This window comes from Pelophylax lessonae (genome assembly GCF_965119305.1).
Source record: "Pelophylax lessonae genome assembly, chromosome: 3".
NCBI classification, from domain to species: domain Eukaryota; kingdom Metazoa; phylum Chordata; class Amphibia; order Anura; family Ranidae; genus Pelophylax; species Pelophylax lessonae.
In genome coordinates this window covers 529,067,405-529,091,583 of record NC_138770.1, presented here as the reverse complement: position 1 = coordinate 529,091,583, position 24,179 = coordinate 529,067,405, and the positions used below count along the sequence as shown (strand labels likewise).

At 42.2% G+C, this 24,179-nt stretch overlaps 1 protein-coding gene across 1 annotated transcript in view; it reads right to left on the bottom strand.

Moving 5' to 3' along the window:
- The window catches only part of WDR27 (WD repeat domain 27), a 522,635-nt gene extending 499,120 nt beyond the window's left edge, over positions 1 to 23,515 (bottom strand). Inside the window, exons 1-2 of the mRNA XM_082251222.1 lie at positions 23,321 to 23,515; positions 16,339 to 16,480 (exon numbers count right to left, since the gene is read on the bottom strand). Coding sequence (XP_082107348.1) covers positions 16,339 to 16,480; positions 23,321 to 23,509 — 331 coding nt within the window. The 5' untranslated portion in view covers positions 23,510 to 23,515. The remainder of the gene's footprint in view (positions 1 to 16,338; positions 16,481 to 23,320) is intronic.
- Positions 23,516 to 24,179: the final 664 nt, after the last annotated feature.

Sequence of the window (24,179 nt, the reverse complement as noted above, 5' to 3'; positions counted from 1 at the left end):
TTTTAAAACCTAGCGGTGTTAGCCGCAAGTCAGAAAAGAAAAGGGGGGCCCTAGGTCCGGGGACTCAGGGCCTCCTTAAAAAGAGGGTGACAGAGGACTGTCATAAGACCAGTGTCAGTAACTGAAAGGAAAAAAAGGAGATAGACAAAGGAAGAGAAGAGAGAGAAAAAAGAAAAAAAAAAAAGGTGGGGGGGGAGAAGGAGAGGTCCCGCAGAGTGGGAGAGTTACAAGGCGGTTATTAGGAGAGACCCAGACTGTTAGGATGCAAGGTGGGGAGAGCGTAAGTTCACCAGGGCAACCATATTTTAAGAAAATTAGAGTGGGAATCATGTTAAATGCTAGAACTTTTTTCATTAATCATAAGGTCGGTCAGAGTGCTCTTCACCAAGGCAAATGAAACAGAGGGTTTCTTCCAAGCTCTGTTCATAGTCGCCTGTTTAGCGACTATGAACAGGTAAGACACCAACTTTTGTTGGTTTGACAACAATCCCTGGATCGGACAATGCAGCAAGGCAATTTTTACATCCTTGTGAATGGGCATATGGAACAAGGAATAGAGGAGCCAAACACCCTGGACCAGAACCCCGTCAGACGGGAATAGGACCACCAAATGTGTATGACATCCCCTCGTTGTCCCCAACCCCTTAAGCACCTGTCACTATAGGAGGGCCAGGACCCAGTACCATTGCAGAAGAACCTTATATGCAGTTTCAAGGTTTGCCATGTTGAAGGAGCACTTAGCAATGGAGGACCAGGCTTTGTTCTAGTCCTCTGGATCAATAGAGGTCCCCAGATCATGTTCCCACCGTGACTTTTAAGACGCTGCTGCGGGGGAGCCAATGGCATTAGAAGAAGAACAGACCTTCGATATAGTGCAGAGGGAACTGGGGGAATGAAGGCAGAGATGTAAAAAAAATGTTTTTTTGGAAAGGGTAGGAGGAGTTGTGAAGATACCCAATGGTGCAGTTGGGCGTAGTGAATAAATTCTGCATGTGGCGCCTCATGGGTATCCCGAAAAGAGGGTCAGGAAAGGAGAATGCAAGATGAAAGGAAGTGGCAGACCTCAGTGAATCCGTGGGTGGACCACAAGGAGCCCAGTTGGTCAAAACCCGGCAGAAATAGGGGATTTTTTTTAAGAGAGAGGGAGAAGTAGAAGGAAGGGGGACATAAGGTTAGCGGTATGATGGACTGAGTCCCAGAGTTTCAAACTGTGGCACATGAGGAAACTAAGAGTGGGGGGTGAAGTTTGTGAGGAAGCCATAATAGGGCTGAGAGAGGAATTGAGGCGCAGTTAGGGAGTTCATGGAGCACCCGCAAGGGGATTTCTGAGGTTGTATGGAGTAAAGTCAGTTGGGAAATCTAAGCAGCCTGGAAACATTTTATTAGGTTAGGGACTCCAAGGCCACCTCATAGTCTGTGCCTATATAGGGTGGAATGGGAAACCCTGGGGTGCTGGTAAGCCCATATGAAAGATAGAATCCTGCTCTGAATCAGGCATAGAAAGAAGAAGGGGACATGGAATGGGAGGGTACAAAAATAGTATAGTACTTTGGGAAGGATAGTCATCTTGACCGCATGAATGCAGCCTATCCAAGATAAGGAGGGGAACTGCCATGATTCCATTAAAGACATGAGCAACTGTAATAGAGGGTAGTAATTGGTGGCAAAAAGAGATGAGTAGGAGGGAGTTAGCTTAATACCTAGGTAGTTCAGGGACAAGGAGTTCTAAGGATACAGAAAAAAGGCTTGTAGCTGGGACAAGGGAGAGGGTGGAAAGGTAACATTCAGAGCAGTGGTCTTGTGGGGGTTGATCCAGAGACCAGAGAGAGCTGAAAAATGGGAAAGGAGGTTCTGAAGATTAGGTAGAGTCGTCAGAGGATTGGTCAGAGTACAGAAGGCAACATCAGCAAAGAGGCTGACTTTGTGATGTGTACCTGCATGCTGAATACTGGAGATGTTGGGGTCATCCCTAAGAACAATGGCCAGAGGCTCGAGAGCCAGGATGAATAAGATTGGTAACAGGGGACAACCCTGCCTGGTACCCCGATGCATCGAAAAGGGAGCAGAAATCTGACCAGCAAAGGAGACATAACAGAAGAGGAGGAGTATAGGGTCGAAATCCACTGGAGAAATTATTCCCCAAAACCCCATCGCTCTAGAACATAATGCAGGTAATCTCAGGAAGGCGAGTCAAACGGTTTATAGATGTCAAGCAAGAGGAGAAAGCCTGGGATCTTGTAGTGCTAAAGCAAGTGTATCAGATGGCTCACCTTACGGACGTCGTCCCCCATTTGCCAGCCCAGGACAAAACCAACCTGGCCCCTATGAATAAGGGTGTGTAGATACTTATTACGAGGAGTTTCACATCCTTATTCACAAAGGAGGCTTAGGGATCTAGAGCGTCTTTCTCAGTTTTAGGGATCATAGCTATATGCGCCTTTAGCGCGTCTGGGGTAGGTAGGGAACCTTGCTTCAGACAATTAAAATAAGCTGTCAAATGAGGGATTAGCATAGGAAAATTTGCGGTAATAGAGATCTGAGAAGCCATCTGGCCCAGGAGCTTTGGAGGTACGTATTGACTTGATAAGCTTGCATGACCTCTGTTTCAGAGGTCACAGCCTTAAGCGTTTCTCGGGCCGAGCCGGTGAGGGGCAGAAGGTGAAAATCACAAAAAAACTGGTCCACAAGATTGGTGGAAAGAGAGGATGGGCGGTCAAAAAAAGAAGACAAAAAATTGGCAAAAAAGGAGGCAATTTTAACCGGGTCAGATGTGTGCTCCCGTTGCCTGTACACAGACGAATTGGGAACTGAGAGTGGCCAACTGAGTTCAACTTTCTCGCCAGCATCGTACCTGGTCTATTAGCACATGAGTAAAACTTGTGTTTGGTCCACCTCAATGCTTTTTCCGCTCTTTCCGTAGCTAGAAGGTCGAGTTTGGGGGCTACATAAATCCCGAACTCTCATGGTAGAGGGCCTGGTGTATTCGTTGGCCGCAGAGGGTGGCCTTGTGCGCCTCCCATAAAGACTCCAGGGACCATGGACACCACATTCTCTGAGAAGAAGGTCTGGATTTGAGATTGGATCTCTAGACACGTAATTTGTGAGAAGAGAAAGGACTCGTTAAGTCACCAGCAGTAAGTAGGAGGACGTAGGTCTACGAGCAAGAGGGAAAACACCACAGGGTCGTGATCTGACAACGTGGAGGTTGGGATGGTGATTCTATCTATGAGCGAGATGTGCATAGCGGCAAAAAAGCGTGATCGATCCTGCAGAAGCTGTTGTGGGGGTGAGAATAAAATGTAAAGTCTCTATCAGTGGGGTGAAGTTCCCTCCAGGCAACAACCAGCCCGTGGTACAGGAGAAGCATGCGTATGCGAGCTACCAGGGAAGAGTCATGTAAAGGGACCACTCAAGAGGCGTATCGCCGGTCAACCTCAGAATCAATTACTAGGGATGATCGAACTTTTGAAAAGTTCGGCCGGATTTCAGAACCCCATTGAAATCAATGGGACCCGAACTTCGGTAATCAAAAAACACAATTTTTAAGCCCTAAAACCCAATAAATGCCCCTAAAAAGTCCCTAGGGTTCTGGGTCATGCCCCATTAACTATTAATCACACAAAAAAAAGTTCTTAAAATTTGTAATTTTTGATAAAAAAGCCAATTATTGAAAAAAAAAAAAGAGAGATTTTTTTATTTTGACTTTGGATTTAGTATCTGGGGGGTCTAAAAAGTGTACATGTGAAGTTTCAGCTCTGTAGCATGTCCAGAACCATGAAAAAAAAAAAAGATAATTTTTCAGTAGAACAGGGATGTGGGACCCTCCTTTTACACCTATATGATCTTTTTTTTCTGGTTCTGGACATGCTACAGAGCTGAAACTTCACAGGTACACCTTTTAGACCCCCCAGACACAAAATCGCACAAAAAAAAGTTCTTAAAAATTGTCATTTTTGATAAAAAAGCCAATTATTGAAAAATTAAAAAAAAAAGAGAGATTATTTTATTTTTACTTTGGATTTCGTATCTGGGGGGTCTAAAAGGTGTACATGTGAAGTTTCAGCTCAGAAAAAAAAGATCATATAGGTGTAAAAGGAGGGTCCCACATCCCTGTTCTACTGAAAAATTATCTTTTTTTTTTTTCATGGTTCTGGACATGCTACAGAGCTGAAACTTCACATGTACACTTTTTAGACCCCCCAGATACTAAATCCAAAGTCAAAATAAAAAAATCTCTCTTTTTTTTTTTTCAATAATTGGCTTTTTTATCAAAAATTACAATTTTTAAGAACTTTTTTTTGTGTGATAAAAAAAAAAAGCAGGCATTTTTTTGGGTTCTTTGCAGTCAGGAAAAACATCTGAACTTGTGTATAGTGGTACTGTGCACAAGTTCAGATGTTTTGCCTGCCTCCAAAAACCCCCAAAAAATGCCAGCAAAAACACACCTGGGCATTTTTTTTTTGACGCTAGCGTTTTTTTTGGCATTTTTTGGGGATCTTTTGAGGCAGGCAAAACATCTGAACTTGTGTATAGTGGTATATATACACACATAATTATATGTATATAGACACCTAGCCATATATAGGTGTAATAGTAGCAGAAATATATTACTGTAAATGATTTCATTAGCGCAAGCATATATTTCTGCTACTATCACACCTATATATGTCTAGGTGTGTATATAAATATATGTATGTGTGTATATACACCACTATACACAAGTTCAGATGTTTTGCCTGCCTCCAAAACCCCCCAAAAAATGCCAGCAAAAACACACCTGGGCATTTTTTTTTTTTGACGCTAGTGTTTTTTTGGCATTTTTTTGGGTTCTTTTGAGGCAGGTAAAACATCTGAACTTGTGTATAGTGGTATATATACACACATCATTATATGTATATAGACACCTAGCCATATATAGGTGTGATAGTAGCAGAAATATATTACTGTAAATGATTTCATTAGCGCAAGCATATATTTCTGCTACTATCACACCTATATATGTCTAGGGGTATATATACAGACATATATGTGTATATATACCCCCTATACACATGTTCAGATGTCATGTCTGACATCAAACATGTCCTCAAAAAAGCACTGGCAGTGGCAGCCCCTGCAGCATAAAAAATGCTTGGCTGGTGAGAAGCCATATTCCTGTCCCGAAGCAACTCAGAGAAATGATCATTTCTCTATAGCGGTCACCCTGCTATGGAAGGGTTTTGTCACCCTTCCATAGCAGTCACTGTCAGTTAACCCTACACTACACTACGGTCCCCTTACACTTAACACTTTCCCTACAGAAACTAAATTTTTGAAGCTAACTTAAGTGTAAAGGAGCACTCTAACTACACTAGATATCCCTTTCCTCACACTAATAAATGCTAAATGACACTTTTAAAGTAAAATTAACAGAACTGCTTCCACTCTCTTCCATGTCCAGTATAACAATGCTAGGAATATGGCGGGGGCGATCTTATATACTGGGGGGCGTATTCACTAATGATTGGTCTAGGGACCCCCTAGTCACTCCAATCACATTCCTAGCATTCTCCTGCCCCCTCAATTGGCTTTTGCTAATGGTTCTGGTCCAATCACGGGCTTTTAAAGCCCATTTCCTGAAGCATTGCATTTTGGTCGGTTCTGGTTGCCGAATTCCGAACTTTTTGGGCAAAAAGTTCTAAATTCGGCCGAACCTCGAACACCCAATGTTTGGGCCGAACCGATGGTCGACCCGAACTGTACGATCATCCCTATCAATTACCACGTTTGAGTCTCCCAGAAGTAAAATTCCCTTGCTAGGTTGAGTTATTACTTGAAAAAGGTGGGAAGAAAATGTGTCTTGAAACCAGTTAGGCACGCAGTAGCTTGCTATGGTAACTTCCTGGCCATTAGGAGAGCCTATGAGAATAAGATATCTACCAGTGGGGTCGTCAATCTCTTTAGAACAAGAAAAGACTAAGTTACGACGGAAAGCAAACAACTCTCCATGATTTCTCAGGGACTGAAGCCAAGTAGAAAGTGGGATAGCGAGGAAAGAGAACAAAAAAGAGGAGAACCTGGTCTACCAGGCTATATCAACATGGCTAGTTTTAAGATGGTGGAATACCTTCGACCTCTTGATGGGAGAGTTGAACTCATGAATATTCTGTGAGTAGATCTTCAGGGGAGCGTTACATGGTAGAGGAGAAGTAGCAGGCTAAAATGGTAGAGGCTAAGGCCCAGAATGTGAGGGGAATAGGCGGACTGCTTGATGTAAAAAAAACCCAGTCTGCAGGACGTAGGAGGGTGGGAGGGGAGAGGGAAGACAAAAGAGAACAGAAATATAAGAAAAGAAGAAAGAAGAAGTTTGCATATATCTGTCACTCATGGAGTGAGCCACATCCTAAATGTGAGATGTGATATATGGGGGGGTACTCTGCCCCTGGACACATAGCGGTAACGGTTATCACAAAAACAGATGAAACTGGGAGGGTCGGGGCAAGGGGAAAATAGGGAAAGAGAAAAAATAAATAAAATTTTAAAAAAAGGGGAGAGGGTAGGGAGACAGAAGCAGGGCAGACAGCAGAGGTCCAATAGGAAGTAAAGCAAAAAACGCGGTTAGCATAGCTGGAAACTGTGCCACTGCAAAACAACCAAAAAATAAACAGTTACTGAAAATGAACAAGAATGCCAAAAAATAGGGGGCGGAGGCACAAGCCCTCAAGGCCCCAACTTGTAACAGCGAATAAGCTGGCATAATCAGTAGCTAAGTTCCAAACGTCAGGGGAGCCAAGTAGCAAGGCACACCTCGAGGTCCAATCCCCCAGCTAATAACTTGGGGGGGTGGGGCAACCAGTCCTGACTGAACTATATAAAATATATAACAAAGGCTCACAGACAACCGCCAATATAACTGAGCAACTGAGCAATGATGGGGGTGTGAATAGGCAGGCCCACGGAATAGGGATCCCGAGTATAGTGGCAACCAACCAGGAAATGGGGGAAAAGGAGGGAGGGTGAGGGGAAGGAATAGGAAAAAGGGGAGAAGGGGAGGGAGAAGAGAGAGGATTGGGGGGGCGTATTTTCTGTGAGCTTTGGATGTTACAGGTAACAATAAATCAAGCAACTAAGATTAGAGCAATCAGGTCAGCTTAAGAACAACAGGCATGTAAATTAGTTTCGCCCAGACTGTCGGACAGACTGACTCAGGTATATATACTGCACAGTGCATATCTCACTCCTGTAAAACTAGCTAAATTTAAACAAGAACAACCCCCGACATGTCCAATGTGCAAACAAACATTGGGTACATTCTTTAATCTGTTGTGGTCTTGCCCGTATATACGGGGGTTTTGGAGTCAAGTGATAGATTTCCTACATGACGACATGGGGTCCCCCCTGACTCTAGATCCAAAGCCCTGCCTACTTGGAATCCTCCCTGAAATTAACATGGATAAATATTTCCAGACATTCCCACATGAAACATTATTCCTGGCCAGAAAGACGATAGCCAAAGTGTGGATGAGACAAGCCCCCCCCCCCCCCCAAAACTAACTGATTGGATGACTGACATGAATAATACCCTTCCTTATAAAAAAATGTATATACACTCATAGAGGTATCCCTACAAAATACAGTAAGATTTGGGACCGCTGGCTCAAAGAGTCTGCCACATGTGAATAATCTTGCTGCATACAGCATCCCTCACATTTATCACTCTCCCATAACAAAGTGGTGTCATTTATGATGTTGTTCTGTGAAGTTTAAACTTTGTCTTGCAACAAAAACCCTTGCTGTATCTCAGGGAAACCCCACGTACTTCTGTGCAATTACCTTTATAAACTTGTTAACACTGAACATGAAAATTGTATATACATTGAAAGCTGTAAAAAAAAAAAAGAAGAACAGGCAAGGGGGTAGGGAAAGAGGGAAGGGACAGGAAGCAGGGATTATGCATGAAGAGTCAGGATGAAGAAAGTGTGCCATTTCGATGGATCTTCAAGTTAAGTGGTAAAATGGTTCAGCAAGCAAACAGGTGGGAGAACAACTAAAGGAGGACATGGGGTCCCTCCTGGAGAAATGAAAGGCAGGGCAGACCAAATTGAATGCACAAATGAAGTGGGACTGGAAGATAGGGACAACTAAGGAAGTTCACGGTGGCTGACCAGAAAGCGGCATAGCAGGGGTGTTGGTAAGGTAGATGGTGAATCTGGTACTTCAGTAGTTGGTAGAGTCCGCTCAAACACCAATCATTCAGAGTTCCAGTTCAATGTGTCAGGGGCTGGAGATCCCAAGTCTCAAACAAGTGGAATGCAAAATGTCAGGAGGTAGGCACTAACCTCCAGACCACAGGCGGTACGTGGTCTTCCATAGGTGGAAGGGCCAGCCCAACTTAGAGAAGAAATGAAAAGCCGGTACCTAATGGAGGAGAGTTTTAACATGGGTCAGACCTTGGACAGCTGTTACCGGATGGGGTGCATGGAAAGGGAGTGTCTGCAGTTTTGTCCCAGGAGACCTCTCGCTGAGTAATAGCAGATGGAGGTTTTCCAGGGCAGTCCAGGATTATTCCCTGGAGGTTACGGTGTAAGAGAGACCTTTGTAGAAAAAGGATAATTTAAAGGGGAATGCCCAGCAGCAGCGAATTTGATGATTGAAGAGAGCCAACATGTAGGGCTTTTATAGCCGGCGCTTCTGGGTGGTGATGGGAGATAAGTCGGCAAAAAGCTGGTAGTGGTGGCCCTGGGGGGAGAGGTTGGATTTACCTCGGGATGGCTGGGATGCGCAAGAGAGCTGCCTCCATTTCCTTCTTCAGGTCAGACAAGTCCTGTTTGTGGTTTTCCAGCACAGTTGCTGCAGCTTCCATCTTTTCCTCCAAATTGTTTATGTGGGAGCTCCCTAATTTCCTTAGTTAGATGTGCTGTTAGTTTTAGAGGTGGCTGCAGAGAGCTCCAACTGCAGCATAGTCTTGAATCGGGCAAGCTGATCAGCATCTCGCAGAGTAGGTAACGTCTGTGCCCGGGGGACATCCGTGCTGTCCCCGATATGGGAGCAACTGCTCTGGAATTCCCGGTGAGTGATATTAGGAACGGGTCCTGACTGGTGGTTGGGGCCTCAAAGATGGCATCTGATTGTGAGGACTCCTGTGACTGACCCGCAGCCTTGGCACTGGATGCGTGGGTGGCAAAGTTTTTTTTACTATCGGGAGCTCCGGGGTCATAGGAGATCAGGGAGAGGGGAAGGACATGTGGGTAAGCCCTCCAGGTAGCAAAAATGTTAGCTGATGTGTCCTAACAGCGAGTAGCAGGATTTAACACTTAGCCATCTTGGTCCGCTGCTCGTGTGCGCCCCAGAAAGGTTTCTTTCTTATCCCGGTTATCCTATAGCTAGACCCACTTGATCTTACAAAGAGGCAAAGTTATTTTCAGACCAAGGATCTCCTTTTTACCTAAAGTAGTCTCTGCTTTCCACATTAATATCTAGCACAAGTTCACCCTAATGAGATCTCTCCTCAAAAACTATTTCTGGTTTAAAGGTTCTGCAAGTGGCTGTTTAATGCCCTTGGTTTCTTATTTGCCTTGGTTTCTCTTCTTGGATGGGCTGGGTCACTTATATTTGTGTTGGTGTGCCCCCCTCCCTGTTTAGGCTGATTTTGGATGTCCCTTGATTGCTTAACTATCATCAACCCATTTCCCGCAAAAGGAGGAGAAAGAAAAAATTCCTATTTTCAGCATTCATTCAAGAACACAGATCCCCCCTTATATGTTATGGTTTCTCTTTAGACTGCTTGCTACAACAAAGCAGGTTTGGGATGGGATATAGCTCTAAAGGGTCAGGCATTCAGTTTTCTATGTGTCTAGTGTCCATTTCCATAGATTGCCTAGTTTTCTTCAAGCCGTGTCCATCTTTTAGTAGCTGCCCTGCAACGTGAGACACTATTTTATGTATATTTGACTTTATGAAAGTTTTCCCTTACCCCCTTCTACTTCCCATACCTCATTATTTGTCTGTGAGGTCACCCACCAGATTGATGAAAAAATGCTGAGGGAAGGGTGGAGCTTAACACGATTTCCTGGTTGTGGAACATCTAGTTTTTTCTAGGTTCCTAGAGCACTCTGGAAAATGATTGAGGCTGTGGAAAGGCCCCTAGTTCCAGAGAGGCACTTTACTGTGCTTGGAGGTTTGTTTTGCCCGCACAAAAAAACTTGGATATATTTTTGAAAATGAAGATTAAAGCATGGTGGGATGTAGCTGCCTTCGAGCAGTACATTGTATCAGGACTTATACCCAGACATCTCAGGTGGGATATCCCCCCTAATGACGGTCTGCTGGATGATGAATCTCTCCAGGAATGGTGTATATATATATATATATATATATATATATATATATATATTTTAACAAGAAAGGTATTGAATTAATGGAATTCTTCTTGCTTCGGAAACTGAGAAAGTTAAGATCCTTAGAGACTCAAATTAAGGATTTACAGATCATTGTGGAACCACATAAGGAAACTGCTCATTTTAAAAAATTGTCCAGCGAGCTGAAAATTAATTTAAATAAATGAGATAAAGCATTTCTGTTAATAAAAGAGAGACGTTCGTTAGAGATTCTGGTGATTTCTCATGGAAGGAAGCACAATATATAAATGGCAAAATAATGGCTCTAGTAGCAAACAGGAAGATCAAAGGGATATGACCCCGGTGATCTCTGGGGTCTCTAGGCAGCCCCCTCTCAGAGGAGTGGATAAACCAGCCCCCCTAGGAAGTTTCAGGTTCTTAGGAAACAGTCAATTATCATTCAGGACCTATACGTGGTAGAAGAGGGGGAAAATTTAGAGGTAATGGGGTAGGGGAAATGGAGGAAGAAGTGGTCCCTATACTTCTGATCAAGGATGGTACCATAAGAATAATTACACTCATCAACCTAGAAAATATGCTACTGATACGTATTACCAGAACGACAGACAAAAACCTGAAACCCCTGAGGCCCCCTACAATAGAGGCAATAGGAATAATGCTATTCCATTTACTAACAATAGATTCCTTCCCTTGGCTTATCGAAATGAAGCGAATGAGGAAGGTTTTTTTAAGGACCCCGACCTTCCAGAGGGAAGGTTTTTTTCAGTACACCCCAAGACGAAAAAGAAGGGATCGAGAGGGACACGAGTCGGAAGAAGGGTTCAGAGGAAAAAGGCCCTGGTAGGGAGTGGTATTTATAATTTGAGTGGAGTTGATTTGTCTACAGAGGAAAATTGATTTCTGGATAGAGGGCTCAAGTTTGCCCCTGTTAAGAATCTAAATAGGGCTTAAGTTTGCCCCTGTAAGGAATCTAAATAAGTTTCAGACCTATGTCAGCATTCAAAAATATGGCAGAACATTAAACATTAAAAAATATTTTTTTTTGTCTAAACCTGGGGAGAAGACCCATCCCCTACCTGTAGAAATACATTTCAACCTACGTAATAAGTCAGTATTCAATCCTTTAAATAAAGACAAAAGACATGTGGAGGTGTTTAGAAATATGGTGGTAAAGGATATGGAAGACTTAAGGTTAGAAAGGTTTATGATCCCTCTTACATTAAGAAAGGCATGCTGTCTCTTGAAAAGAAACGTGACCTCGTGATCTGCCCTGCGGACAAGGGAGGAGGTCTGGTGGTCCTGTCCAAAGAATACTATAAGGGTGAAATGGCTAGACTGCTCAGTGACAGGTCTACATATAGAATATTAAAATCGGATCCGATCTTTGAATGCAGGGAAGAGTTGCATTTTTTTGATTGAAAAAGGGAAGGAGTTGGGTATTCTTAAAAAAAAGGAGTCTCTTTATTTGGATCCCATCTCCTGTCGTACTCCCATTATCTATTTCCTTCAAAAAATTCATAAAGATGCTACGAGACCGCCATTGAGACCCATTGTTAATGGGATTGGGTCCATTTCAGCAAGAGTGGGCCAGTATATAGATTATTTTTTTAAACCCCTTGTCTCTGAAACTAAAGCATATCTCAGAGATACTAAGCATATCATCCAGGTCCTGGGAGGTCTTGTATGTTCCCCAGTAAGTAAATTGATTACCGCTGATGTGAGTTCTCTTTATACTATAATATGCCATCAAGAGCCCTTATCTTCTGTTAAATGGGCCTTGGAGAGATCTCATTTACCCAATGTTCATAAGAAATATTTCTTGAAAGGCTTGGAGTTCTGTTTAAATCGGAACAATTTCTGGTATGATTGCCAGTTTTTTCTACAGATCATGGGAGTTGCGATGGGCGCACGCTTTGCTCGCAGTGTTGCCAATCTATTTATGGCACATTGGGAGGAGGAGGTAGTTTTCCATCAGCGCCCTGAGCAACTCGTGTGTTATCGCAGGTATATCGATGACCTGTTCATGGTCTGGGAAGGTGATCATACCAGCTTGCAAGCATTTATGGACAAACTGAATGGGAACTTTAGAAATATCTCCCTCTCCTGGAATACTGATAAAGAGAAAATGGTCTTTTTAGACCTGGAAATGTTTAAGGAAGTGCTTTTCGTACACGTAATGATTTCAAACCCACCCACAGGAATGGGTATATGGCATTAGATAGCTGTCATCGTGCCTCGTGATTATGTAATATCCCGAAGGACCAGTACATTCGACAATTCAAGGAATTGTTCCGCTAAGGCTGAATTCATCACACAATCCCAGATTCTGACTAATAGGTTTGTCCAGAGAGGTTATAGTAAGGAAAGTCTGGAAGTTGAGATTGAGAAGGTCAGGAGTTTAGATAGAAGTGTCCTAATAGGAGATTCTAAAAAAGAAAAAGTGAAGGGTCAGCAAGAATTTTAAATCATTCTTGATTAGAATGTTGATTATAAAAAGGTGGAGAAAGTTATCTCTAAGCATTGGGGGATTCTCCTTAGGGACCGGGTACTGGGTCAAGTTCTGCCCCCACGCCCACAGTTTATATATAGGCATGCTCCTTCATTAAGTGATAAGATTGCCCCAGGGGTCATTGATCCTCCTATTTAGAAAGAGACCAAATTATTTTCTTTCCTTTCTGTTTTTTTTGCATGTGGAAAATGACCCGCATGCAAACAGGCAAAGTGTAATATAAAAAATGCAAAGATTTCTCTGCACATAGCACATATGGTGTATATGTTGGAATGCAACTGTGGCCTTCAATATGTTGGCAGAACATTTAAAGCTTCACAGGTTAGAGTTGCTGAACATATTGGCAATATCAAAAAGGGGAAAATTACACACAGTGTCTCCAAACACTTCTGTAATCATCACAACAGGGATCCTAGAGGTTTAAAATTCTGGGGTATAGAACGGGTCAATAAACATTGGAGGGGAGGTCATTTCATCAGAAGGCTCAGCCAGAGGGAGTCATTCTGGATATTTGAGACAGGGGTTTTGTCCCCTTTGGGGATAAACGTGGAGTTTAACCTCAATTATTTTATCTCTGACAGATGAATTCTACTGAATTTCATGTATTTTAGGTTTTATTATTTATGGATTTTATGCTCAGTTTTTATTTATCATTATTTGTTTATTCATGTATTTATATATTGTGAGGTGTTTGTATTATTTTATGTATGTTTAGCGGGTGAGGATAGTAGCGGGTGATCTTCAAGTCTGTAGTGGACTTGGCATTAGTTCTGGAGATATAGATATCCGTTTATCTATTTCAAGCACGTCTTACCACTAGATGGCATAGTGAGGTTTGTTTTACCCAGCCTTCTTGGTTTCTATGACGACTTGACGCTACATAATGGAGAGGGTGACGGCAAGGCTTCACCCCCGCTGACGAAGTCCCGTTGGATGATGCGCGTTTGGGAGGTGGAGCCGCCCGTCAACCGCTGCTATCCTCTCTGACTTGATGCCGGAAGCTACGGGCTCTGCAGTGGCACCGTTCTTTTCATCTGGGAGGTGCTTTCCAGGCTATTTTACTTATTGAAACATGTGAGTGTTATTTTATGGATTTTTACAAAAATATTTACTAACAGAGAGCACTTAGATGTTGCCCCTATATATCTGCAGTGGGGATCGAAAGTTTGGGCACCCCAGGTAAAAATTTGTATTAATGTGCATATAGAAGATATAAGAAGCCAAGGAAAGATGGAAAAATCTCCAAAAGGCATCAAATTACAGATTAGACATTCTTATAATATGTCAACAAAAATTAGATTTTATTCCCATCATTGACACTTTCAAAATGATAGAAAACAAAAAATGGCATCTGCAAAAGTTTGGGCACCCTGCAGAATTTATAGCATGCACTAACCCCTTTGCAAGGCCGAGACCTGCCAGTGTCATGGATTGTTCTCAATCATTGTTTGGGAAGACCAGGTGATGTCAATCTTAAAGGATTTAAATGCCCAGACTCATCTGACCTTGCCCCAACAATCAGCACCATGAGATCTTCTAAGCAGTTGTCTAGAAAATTGAAACTGAAAATAGTTGACGCTCACAAAGCTGGAGAAGGCTATAAGAAGATAGCAAAGCATTTTCAGATGTCAATATCCTCTGTTCGGAATGTAATTAAGAAATGGCAGTCATCAGGAACAGTGGAAGTTAAAGCAAGATCTGGACGACCAAGAAAAGGATCAGACAGAACATCTCGCAGGATTGTGAGAAAAAATTCAAAACCCACCTTTGACTGCACGATCCCTCCAGAAAGATCTGGCAGACACTGGAGTTGTGGTACACTATTCCACTATAAATAGATACTTGTACAAATATGGTCTTCATGGAAGAGTCAAATATGGTCTTCATGGAAGAGTCATCAGAAGAAAACCTCTTCTACGTCCTCACCACAAAAATCAGTGCAAAATCAACTGCATTTTGGAAACAAGTTCTGTGGACCGCTGAGGTTAAAATTTAACTTTTTGGCCGGAATGAGCAAAGGTACGTTTGGAGAAGAAGGGGCACAGAATTTAATGAAAGGAACCTCTGTCCAACTGTTAAGCATGGGGGTGGATCAATCATGCTTTGGGGTTGTATTGCAGCCAGTGGCACAGGGAACATCTCACGAGTAGAAGGAAAAATGCATTCAATAAAATTTTAGCAAATTAAGGATGGTAACTTGATACCATCTGTGAAAAAGCTGAAGTTAAAGAGAGGATGGCTTCTACAAATGGATAATGATCCTAAACACACCTCCACGGGGGATTACATCAAGAGGCGTAAACTGAAGGTTTTGCCATGGCCTTCACAATCTCCCGACCTCAACATAATTGAAAATCTATGGATAGACCTTAAAAGAGCAGTGCGTGACAGACAGCCCAGAAATCTCAAAGAACTGGAAGACTTTTGTAAGGAAGAATGGGCAAAGATACCTCAAACAAGAATTGAAAGACAAAAAGCGTTTACAAGCTGTGATACTTGCCAAAGGGGGCAGTACAAGATATTAACTCTGAAGGGTGCCCAAACGTTTGAAGACGCCATTTTATTGTTTTCTGTTATTTTGAAAGTGTAAATGATGGAAATAAAATCTAACTTTTGTTGACATATTATAAGAATGTCTAATCTGTAATTTGATGCCTTTTGGAGATTTTTCCATCTTTCCTTGGCTTCTTTATGCACATTTATACAAATTTTTACCTGGGGTGCCAAAACTTTCGATCCCCACTGTATGTGTCACATGATTGATGAGAGGGATTAAGTCCGGATCCAATTAGGAGGTTCCCCGGCATATGTCCTCGCTGCCTTGAGTTTACCCCTTGGTTACTACCTGTTAAGCGCTGATTTATTGATCTCAGGTGAGCGCGGTGTATACCTCACTGGTAGAGGGGCTTGTCCAGTCTCCATTCCCTGCAATTTATGGACCTTCTGGGACTCTGGGGTTTTAACTGTGGACTATCCCCTTATTAAAACTTTTTTTTGCGCTGCACTTTTTTATGAAATTTTGCCCGCACATGTTCTGTTAATGCCGATGGAAAGCAGTGTCTATTGTTTACATATTCATCTGGATTCGCTCCCTTGATGACAGGAAGTGAGATGTTTCATTTATTCACTTTACTAACATAGACAAGAGGTGATGCTGGAGATATACACTGAGGGTGTGCATTTCCATAGCAGGTAATGTTCTGGCTTCAACCTCTCTAAGACCCACAATGTGCAATGTTCATGTTTCTGTTAAACTTTTTTTTTTTTTTTATTAAATATACCAAAGCAGAAAAAAAATGAATAAATTAGACAGAGGCAGGTACATTCCGAAAAAAATAGCTCCTACGATTGAATATGACTTCAAGTACCCATTCGTTTTCTCAGACTTTTCTTGACCCAGCTGTGTATGCTTTACCTTGACATGAAGATTTCTTTGACTATCTTATCTGTAAAAATGCCAGTGAAAACAGCCTACAGTTATTGGTCCCTTACCTTGAAGAACATCTCGTCTGCAGTCATTCAGATTCCATGTAATGACATAGTCCTGTGAAGCAGAGCATGCCAGCCATTGATCCCCATACTCTTTTATTGCCACTGCAGTTATGGGCTGGTGATGACCTTTTAGAATCATGTGCTGTAAAATTTGAACAAATACAAAATAGAGTAACTTAGTAAAATTGTACACAGTTCAATAAATGCATTTTTTACTTTTCCTTCAAAAAAATATTGCTAATTATATTGCAAACATCATTAAGACCTACTCCACTCAAGACTAGTATTTTTATTTTCAATGCCAGGGATCCCATTTTAAGCTGTAGTGCCCCTAACCAACTTTAGTGTTTTCAACTGTAGCCAGCCTGACCCTAATTTTTATTATCTGGTTTGTTTGGTTTCTTCTAACCCCAAGGAGATTTCTTCTACCTTCTACTGTTGTGAGGGTTTATGCCAGGCATGTAGACTGGGGAAAAAGGATAAAAATTAGGAGAGACCCACATGGAAGAAAAATATATTTAAAATATATTTAAAAAAAAAACATTTTTTATTTTTCCCAAATATATTGGAAATATATTTGAAATGCTACAATTTTGGCCATATTCAATATATTTAAATTTTTTCCCCTTAAATATATTGGAAATATATTTTTCTTCCATATGGGGACCTTCTAGCAGATTCCTTGCTTCCCAGATTCTGCCTGGTTAACATGTGTAGCAGGGTCCAGACTTTGCCTTCCAAGCCCTTTGCCTGGAGAAGGAGGCCAGAACCACAAAAGTGTGATTGTTTCCTAGCTGCCATTGGGGTCTAGAGTGTTCTAAATGGGTCTGTGACAGAGCCCAGAAGAGTCCCAACTTGGCCTGTGACAGAGGCTGAAAAAAAATTAAAGGTAGCTGTCTGTCTGGGCCTACAGAGAACCTACAATAGCCTGGGGCAGAGGCATAGTAAGTTCCACAGCTGACCTATGGTAAAACATACTGGAAGATAATAGCATGTTTGGGCATAAAGAGTTTTTTGAAAAGTGTTGAGGGATTTTTGCTGCTGCATTCTTAGGTATCCTGTACCTCTAACCCCCTCTCCCTTATTACCAAGGTAATAAAATTACAAAACGGAATATTGAATAATTTGAAGTCTGTCTGTCACTGTAGGAGGGCCGTGCCAGGTCACCAGAAGGATGGCAGAAGAGTCTGTTAAAATCCAGCAGCTCATTGCTACACCCATTGGAAAGTGGAACTGCATGCTTGTTTCCTATACTGCATCTCTCACAGAATCCAATAGAGAAATATTTGTATGCTATCTCTAGTAATAATGCTATCTTTGGCCCACCTTATGATGCCTTTTTCATATATTCCCCATGTATTTCTATCAACCATGTTATTTTGGCTATCTTTCTGAAAATAAAATCACTTGAAGCAGGATGTTTTACATACAGCGCACATACAGTCTCATATGATACATGTCATTACTCGTCTTGTATCTTTTGGTAACAGACCCAACACCTCCTTCTCTTACCTTCTGCTACTGGATATACCCAAAACTGTCCACACAAGTAAAAAAAAAATAAAAAATGGTTAAATCATGTATTGTTGTCACGCACTATGCCCAGGTTCATAAATGCACTTTTTTAAATCCACTTAAGCCCCGGAAGATTTTACCCCCTTCCTGACCAGGGCCTATTTTGCGATTCGGCACTGCGTGACTTTAACGGACAATTGCGCGGTCGTGCGACGCTGTACCTAAACTAATTTGATGTCCTTTTTTTCCCACAAACAGAGCTTTCTTTTGGTGGCATTTGATCACCTGTGCGATTTTTTGATCATGCGCTATAAACAAAAAAAGCGCAACAATTTTGCAAAAATAACAATATTTTTCACATTTTTTATATGAAATTCCCCAAAATAAATGTAAAAATCAAAATTTTTTTACATTTTAGGCCAATTTGTTTTATGCTACATATGTTTGGTAAAAAAAAAAAAAAAAAATCGCAAAAAGCGTATTTTGATTGGTTTGCGCAAAAGTTATTGCGTTTACTAACTAAGGGAAAGATTTTTGTCATTTTTGTTGTTTTTTTTTTTAACGAGTAATGGCGGCGATCTGCAATTTTTTTTGCGGGACTGCGACATTGCGGCGGACAGATCGGACCCTTGACTGACATTTTTGACACTTTTGGGGTTACCAGTGACATTACTACAGTAATCAGTGCTATACATATGCGCTGTTACTGTAAAAATGACACTGGCAGTAAAGGGGTTAACTTTTTTTGAGAGGGAGGGGTTAAGTGTGTCCCTAGGGGCGTGATTCTAACTGTGATTGGATGTGGCTTGTTGTGTAAGAACAGAGATCAACGGTCCTACATAGCAGAACCGTTTGATCTCCATTCTTACACAGGGGAGAATGACAGGCGGCTTTGTTTACATTAGCCGCCTGCCTTTCTCCCGATGTAACGGAAGATCGCGAGTGCCCGGCGGACATCGGGTCCGCGGGGCACACGCACGGGGGGGGTCCGTGAACGAGCGGGAGCGCGCCTTCGCGGGCGCGCACTTGCTCCCTAGAGCCTCACAGGCTAGCGATGTAGTACTAAGTCGATTTGCCTGTGAGGGGCTGACTGCCGCAGTAAATAGTCGGCGGTCGGCAAGCGGTTAAGCCATTGCCTTAGCTTCAGCACTACATTATTTTTGTATTTGGTGTGTACATTAATCTTTGCATAAACTTCATCTAGTAACCAGGCAGCATAATTTCACAACATTTCATAAATGGCTTTAACTTTACAAATGAGGGGCCAAATAGTATTTTGACCATCTGCTACTTCTATCCCATCTAACAATTTCCTTGGGAGCAAAGACAAACGTGGCAAAGATGACCTCCATTCTGTAGATTGTGCTAAGAAGGCACCATTTGCTCCCTTGTGGCAGCATCACTGGTAACCTCATGGACCTTCACTATCATCCTGCTACTGTTTTAAAACACTGATACCTAAAATTAAGAGGGATATTTTGGGGTCTATGTATAAAAAAATTGCTGTATGAATGTGAATGATTTGCACAGCCCCAATGAAACTTGCCATATTTTGTGTAACATATGTTGTAATTATCTACTAAGATCATGAGCACCATCTAGTGGTCACGATGTGGTACTTTTTTAATACGTCAAATCAGGAAAAAAATGCATTATGACCACTAGATGGCTCTTACCATCATAGAAGATACAGTATTACACAAAATACAAGTTTGTTGGGGATGTGAATGTTTGTCACATTTGTACAGCTAGGTTTCACTTATGGGTGATCATGGCTGTGCATTAGCTTTCCTATCCTTCTCAGATGCCAATTGCTTAAAGTAGAACCATAGGCAAAACTTTTTTTTTTCATTTTGGATAGAGCAAGGAAGGGTTATAACCCCTGCCAGGTTTTTTTTTTTGGTTTTTTTTTTCACCTGTGTCCCATTTAGGAGATTTCCCTTCACTGCCTGTCCCATAGCCAAACAGAAAGTGATAAGTAATCTCTGCAAATGAAGGGGATTTCTCGGGACCCGCAGGTCACCAGAACAAGTGTCCCCGTTGATTTCCCCTTTATTACTTTTCTAGGGATAACCCAAAATTTGGGATTTTCTTTTAATTTGACTTTCAATAATAATGGTAAACAGGAAAAACCGAGAGGATGAATCTCCTGAACAGGGGAACAGACAGCAATAAAAACAGACCTCTGACAACAGCTCTACACTACCCAGAGGATCCTTTCTTGTAAATTCTTATCACTCTCCTCACTCAAATGTGAATTCAGTGTTACTGAGAGTACAGTACCACAGTCATTTGCACAAAAGGTCAGCAGAATGAAGTACATACCATTGTAGAGACCCTTGTGAAAAACTGCTGGTTACAAAGAAATATCTTGTCCCTAGGTCTTGTTAATAGAGATGGGCTCTGACGTGTTAGGGGTCCCAGTTCCAACCCACCTGCCCGGTCCCGCCAGGAAGCCGACACTGCACACCGCCAATCATAAGCAGTGAAACATTTCCCGGTCCGCAGCTGCACAGACTGGGAAATTCTCACTGCCTATGATTGGTGGTGTGCAGTGTCAGCTTCCTGGCAGGATTGGGCAGGTGGGTTGGGACTAGGATCCCAAACACGCCTGAGCCCATCTCTACTTGTTAACAAACATACCCAAATGAAGATGCAAATATTATCAGAGTGGTAAAGCCCAGCTCCAGCTAAAGCTATTGTGATATGTCAGAAATTGCACTTTGAGGCCCCCTATATCAAATTGACCACCATTGATGTAGACTCGTGTGAAGGTAATATGGATAGGTCTGTGTTCTATAGAGGGCTGAATGTCAGTTTTACTGCACTGACTTAACTGGAATGGGCTAGTGCACTGTTCGCTGGTATGACTACTTGTAGTCCAACTCAGTAGCATGCAGTAAAGAGTTACAATGCCCCCAATGAATAAAGTATTGAGCATTGACACCCCAGAAAGGATTTGTCAGATGGAAAACCCTGCTGGTAGGATTATCAGGTATGATTTAGGGCTAATTCACACTGTACACAGTGACATATGTTTTACTGCATGATAAAATATCTGTCATTGTAGGTACACACAGGAAACGTTTCCTATGTGTCCCATTGACTGCACTCCAGCCTGCTGAGATAAAATGCAGACATGTTGCATTTTATCGCAGCACACAATACCGAATCACATGGCAATGTACAGCAATGCAGTGCATCACACTGCTGTGACTGACGTGCACATTTTGTACACTTCAAATAAAGTTAGCACAAAAAAAATGGAGCCGTGAGATATGCTGATTCATGCACCAGACTACCCCCTACCGCAGCCGGCAACACAGAGCTGTGGCAGCAGTGAATCCCTGAAGCGCCTCTCCAATTGCTGTGTGAATACAGCCTTAGTTAAAGCCAAGAAGAATCAATATATTTATTAAAGCTGAACTCAAGTAAACATAACAGACAAAAATGAATGTAGCTCTGCAATAAATACATCACTAAATGTACTTTAATAGCAAACAGTGTAAGTATCTGACCTTAGCCTTTTGTAGTCTACTGTACATTCTGTACAGCAGAGCCCAGAAAGGTGGAGACAGAAGCAGCATGAAGAGCCAGTTAGGTTTACTGCAGTACAAGAAGTCCTGCTGACTGGTTGAGACAGAAAAGTGACAGAGAGATGAACTCATGGTTACATACATAGTTACATAGTAGTTGAGGTTGAATAAAGACAATAGTCCACCAAGTTCAACCTGCGTAGGTGTGTGTGGACATATTCATTTCCCATACCCCTGAATGTTTTGATCTTGGAGATCTATGTCCAAGAGTCTTTTAAAAGTAGTCATACTCCCCGCAGTTACTACCATTTGTGGAAGAGAGTTCCACAAACCTAATGCCCTTACTGTAAAAAGCCCCTTGGGTAGCCTGAGGTTAAATCGCTTCTCCTCTAATCGCATTGAATGGCCTCGTGTCCTCTTACACTGCTTGCGACTGAATCGTTTTTTTTTCTCCATGCTGAGATCACTGTTGAGGTATTTGTAAATCGCTATCATATCTCCTCTCAGGCGTCTCTTTTCTAGGGAAAATAAATCAAGAGCTTGTAAGCTCTCCTCAGAATTTAGGTCCTCCAACCCCCCAATTAACTTAGTTGCCCTTCTTTGGACTCTTTACAGTTCCAGCACATCCTTTCTGAGGATTGGCGACCAGAACTGGACAGAATACTCCAGATGTGGCCGGACCAGAGTTTTATAAAGTGATAGGATTATAGTTTTATCCCTGGAATATATCCCCTTACTTATGCATGCTAATATCCTGCCAGCTTTGGCAGCTGCAGCTTGACAATGCATGCTATTGCTTAGTTTATCTTCTACTAAGACTCTAAGATCTTTCTCCATTCTTGATTCCCCCAGAGGTTCCCCCCCCCCCCCCCAACGCGTATTTTGCATTTATGTTTTTAGTCCCCCAAGTGCAATACCTTACACTTCTCTACATTAAACCTCATTTGCCACGTAGGTGCCCACTTATCACTCCAGACCAGTCTGAGTACGCGTTATTTATTACCACCCTTTGGACACGTCCCTTTAACCAGTTTTCTATCCAAGAGCAAACCTTGTGGTCTAATCCTGCAGAACTTATTTTGTAAATGAATCATTTGTGGTGGACTGTATCGAATGCCTTAGCAAAATCCACATGCATCACATCCACAGGTCTCCCCCTATCTAGCTCACAGATCACCTCCTCGCAGAATATTAACATCCTGGTCTGACAAGAACGTCCTTTTGAAAACCCGTGCTGATTACTGCGGATGATACTGTTGACTTTAGCAAATTCTTGGATATAGTCCCTTATCATCCCTTCCAGTAGATTACATACTATTGACGTCAGGCTAACCGGCCTATAATTGCCCAGAAAATGCCTCTGCCCTTTTTTGAATATTGGTATCACGTTAGCTTTCCTCCAGTCACCTGGTACAGTTCCTGTCAAAATACTATCTGCAAAGATCAGGAACAGTGGTCTAGAAACCTTACTGAGTTCTTTGAGTACTCTCGGAGACACACCATCCGGTCCTGGTGATTTATGTGTCTTAATGTTATCAAGCCTTTTCATGATCTGTTAGCCATAGCGGCATGTCCTGTGAAGTTCTGCTAACCATACAGTCATGGTCAGTATACCCCTCCTTTTCCTGCGTAAAGACTGAGGAGAAGAATGCATTTAGCACAGTTGCCTTCTTTGTGTCCTCTGTAACCATCCTCCCATCATCGTTAATTATGTGTGCAACATGCTCTGACCTCACTTTTTTGCTATTCATATATTTAGAGAATTTCTTAGGGTTCCTTTTACTTTCCTCTGCTATATGTCTCTCAAAGTCAATTTTAGCCTTTTTGATGAGTGTGCTACTTATCCTTTGTCTGTCCAGCCACAGGTTTACAGGGTGGAGGCGAGGTGTTTGGATTTAGATACACTATGAGAGTAAAGTGCTGACCATTACCTGTTCATGTGGGTTAACTGTGTCCCAGATGCAGAGCTCATTTCTATTAAATGGGAAAGCACAGTACTGGTGGGTACATGCAAGCTGTACATGGGATAGAGGAGAGGTGGATACTGTAGATCTCGTCTCATGAACCACGGGTTGAACAAACATATCATCCTTGGAAGATGTTTCAGTCATCCTTTTCATTAATAAAAACCTACAATAAATTGAAATTATTAGCAAACATATTGTTAAACACAAACTTTATAGCACTGGTTGATCTGTGACTGAGCTGAAACAGCAGTGTCATTTAGAAATACATAAAGAATATTGTCAATATTGCAATATATATATATATATATATATATATATATATATATATATATATATATATATATATATATATATATTGTGAGGGATTAGCTCGGTGGCGGGTGTGGATGACCCCTTGGGGGGTGCGTTTTCCCAGAGAGGTAGCCGACAAGTGCTTGCAAACAAACAGTGTGGTTTATTAAATGGTGTTTTCTTCACCAGGCTGTATGCAGCAAAACATCCAAAATAAAATAAAACAGAAAATAAATCCTTGCCTCTGTGGGCGGCTACCTTCTCACAACTGGAACCTGCCTAAGTGTCTGTCTCCAACCTACCGTCGGGCAGACTTCCTTGTCCTACAGCGGACACTCAATAGTCCTTTTATAATAGCTTCACAGGGCAACACAGTCCTTTGTTTCTTTCACATCAACAGTTCGTCTTCTCACCTTTGAGACGTATTCACCCTTGGTTACCGTCCCGGGCACACATCACTCCGGGGGGGTCTTCTCCCAGGCCCACACATCCTGTCGGGAGGCACACGCTGACTGTCCTCCTGCTCCCAGCC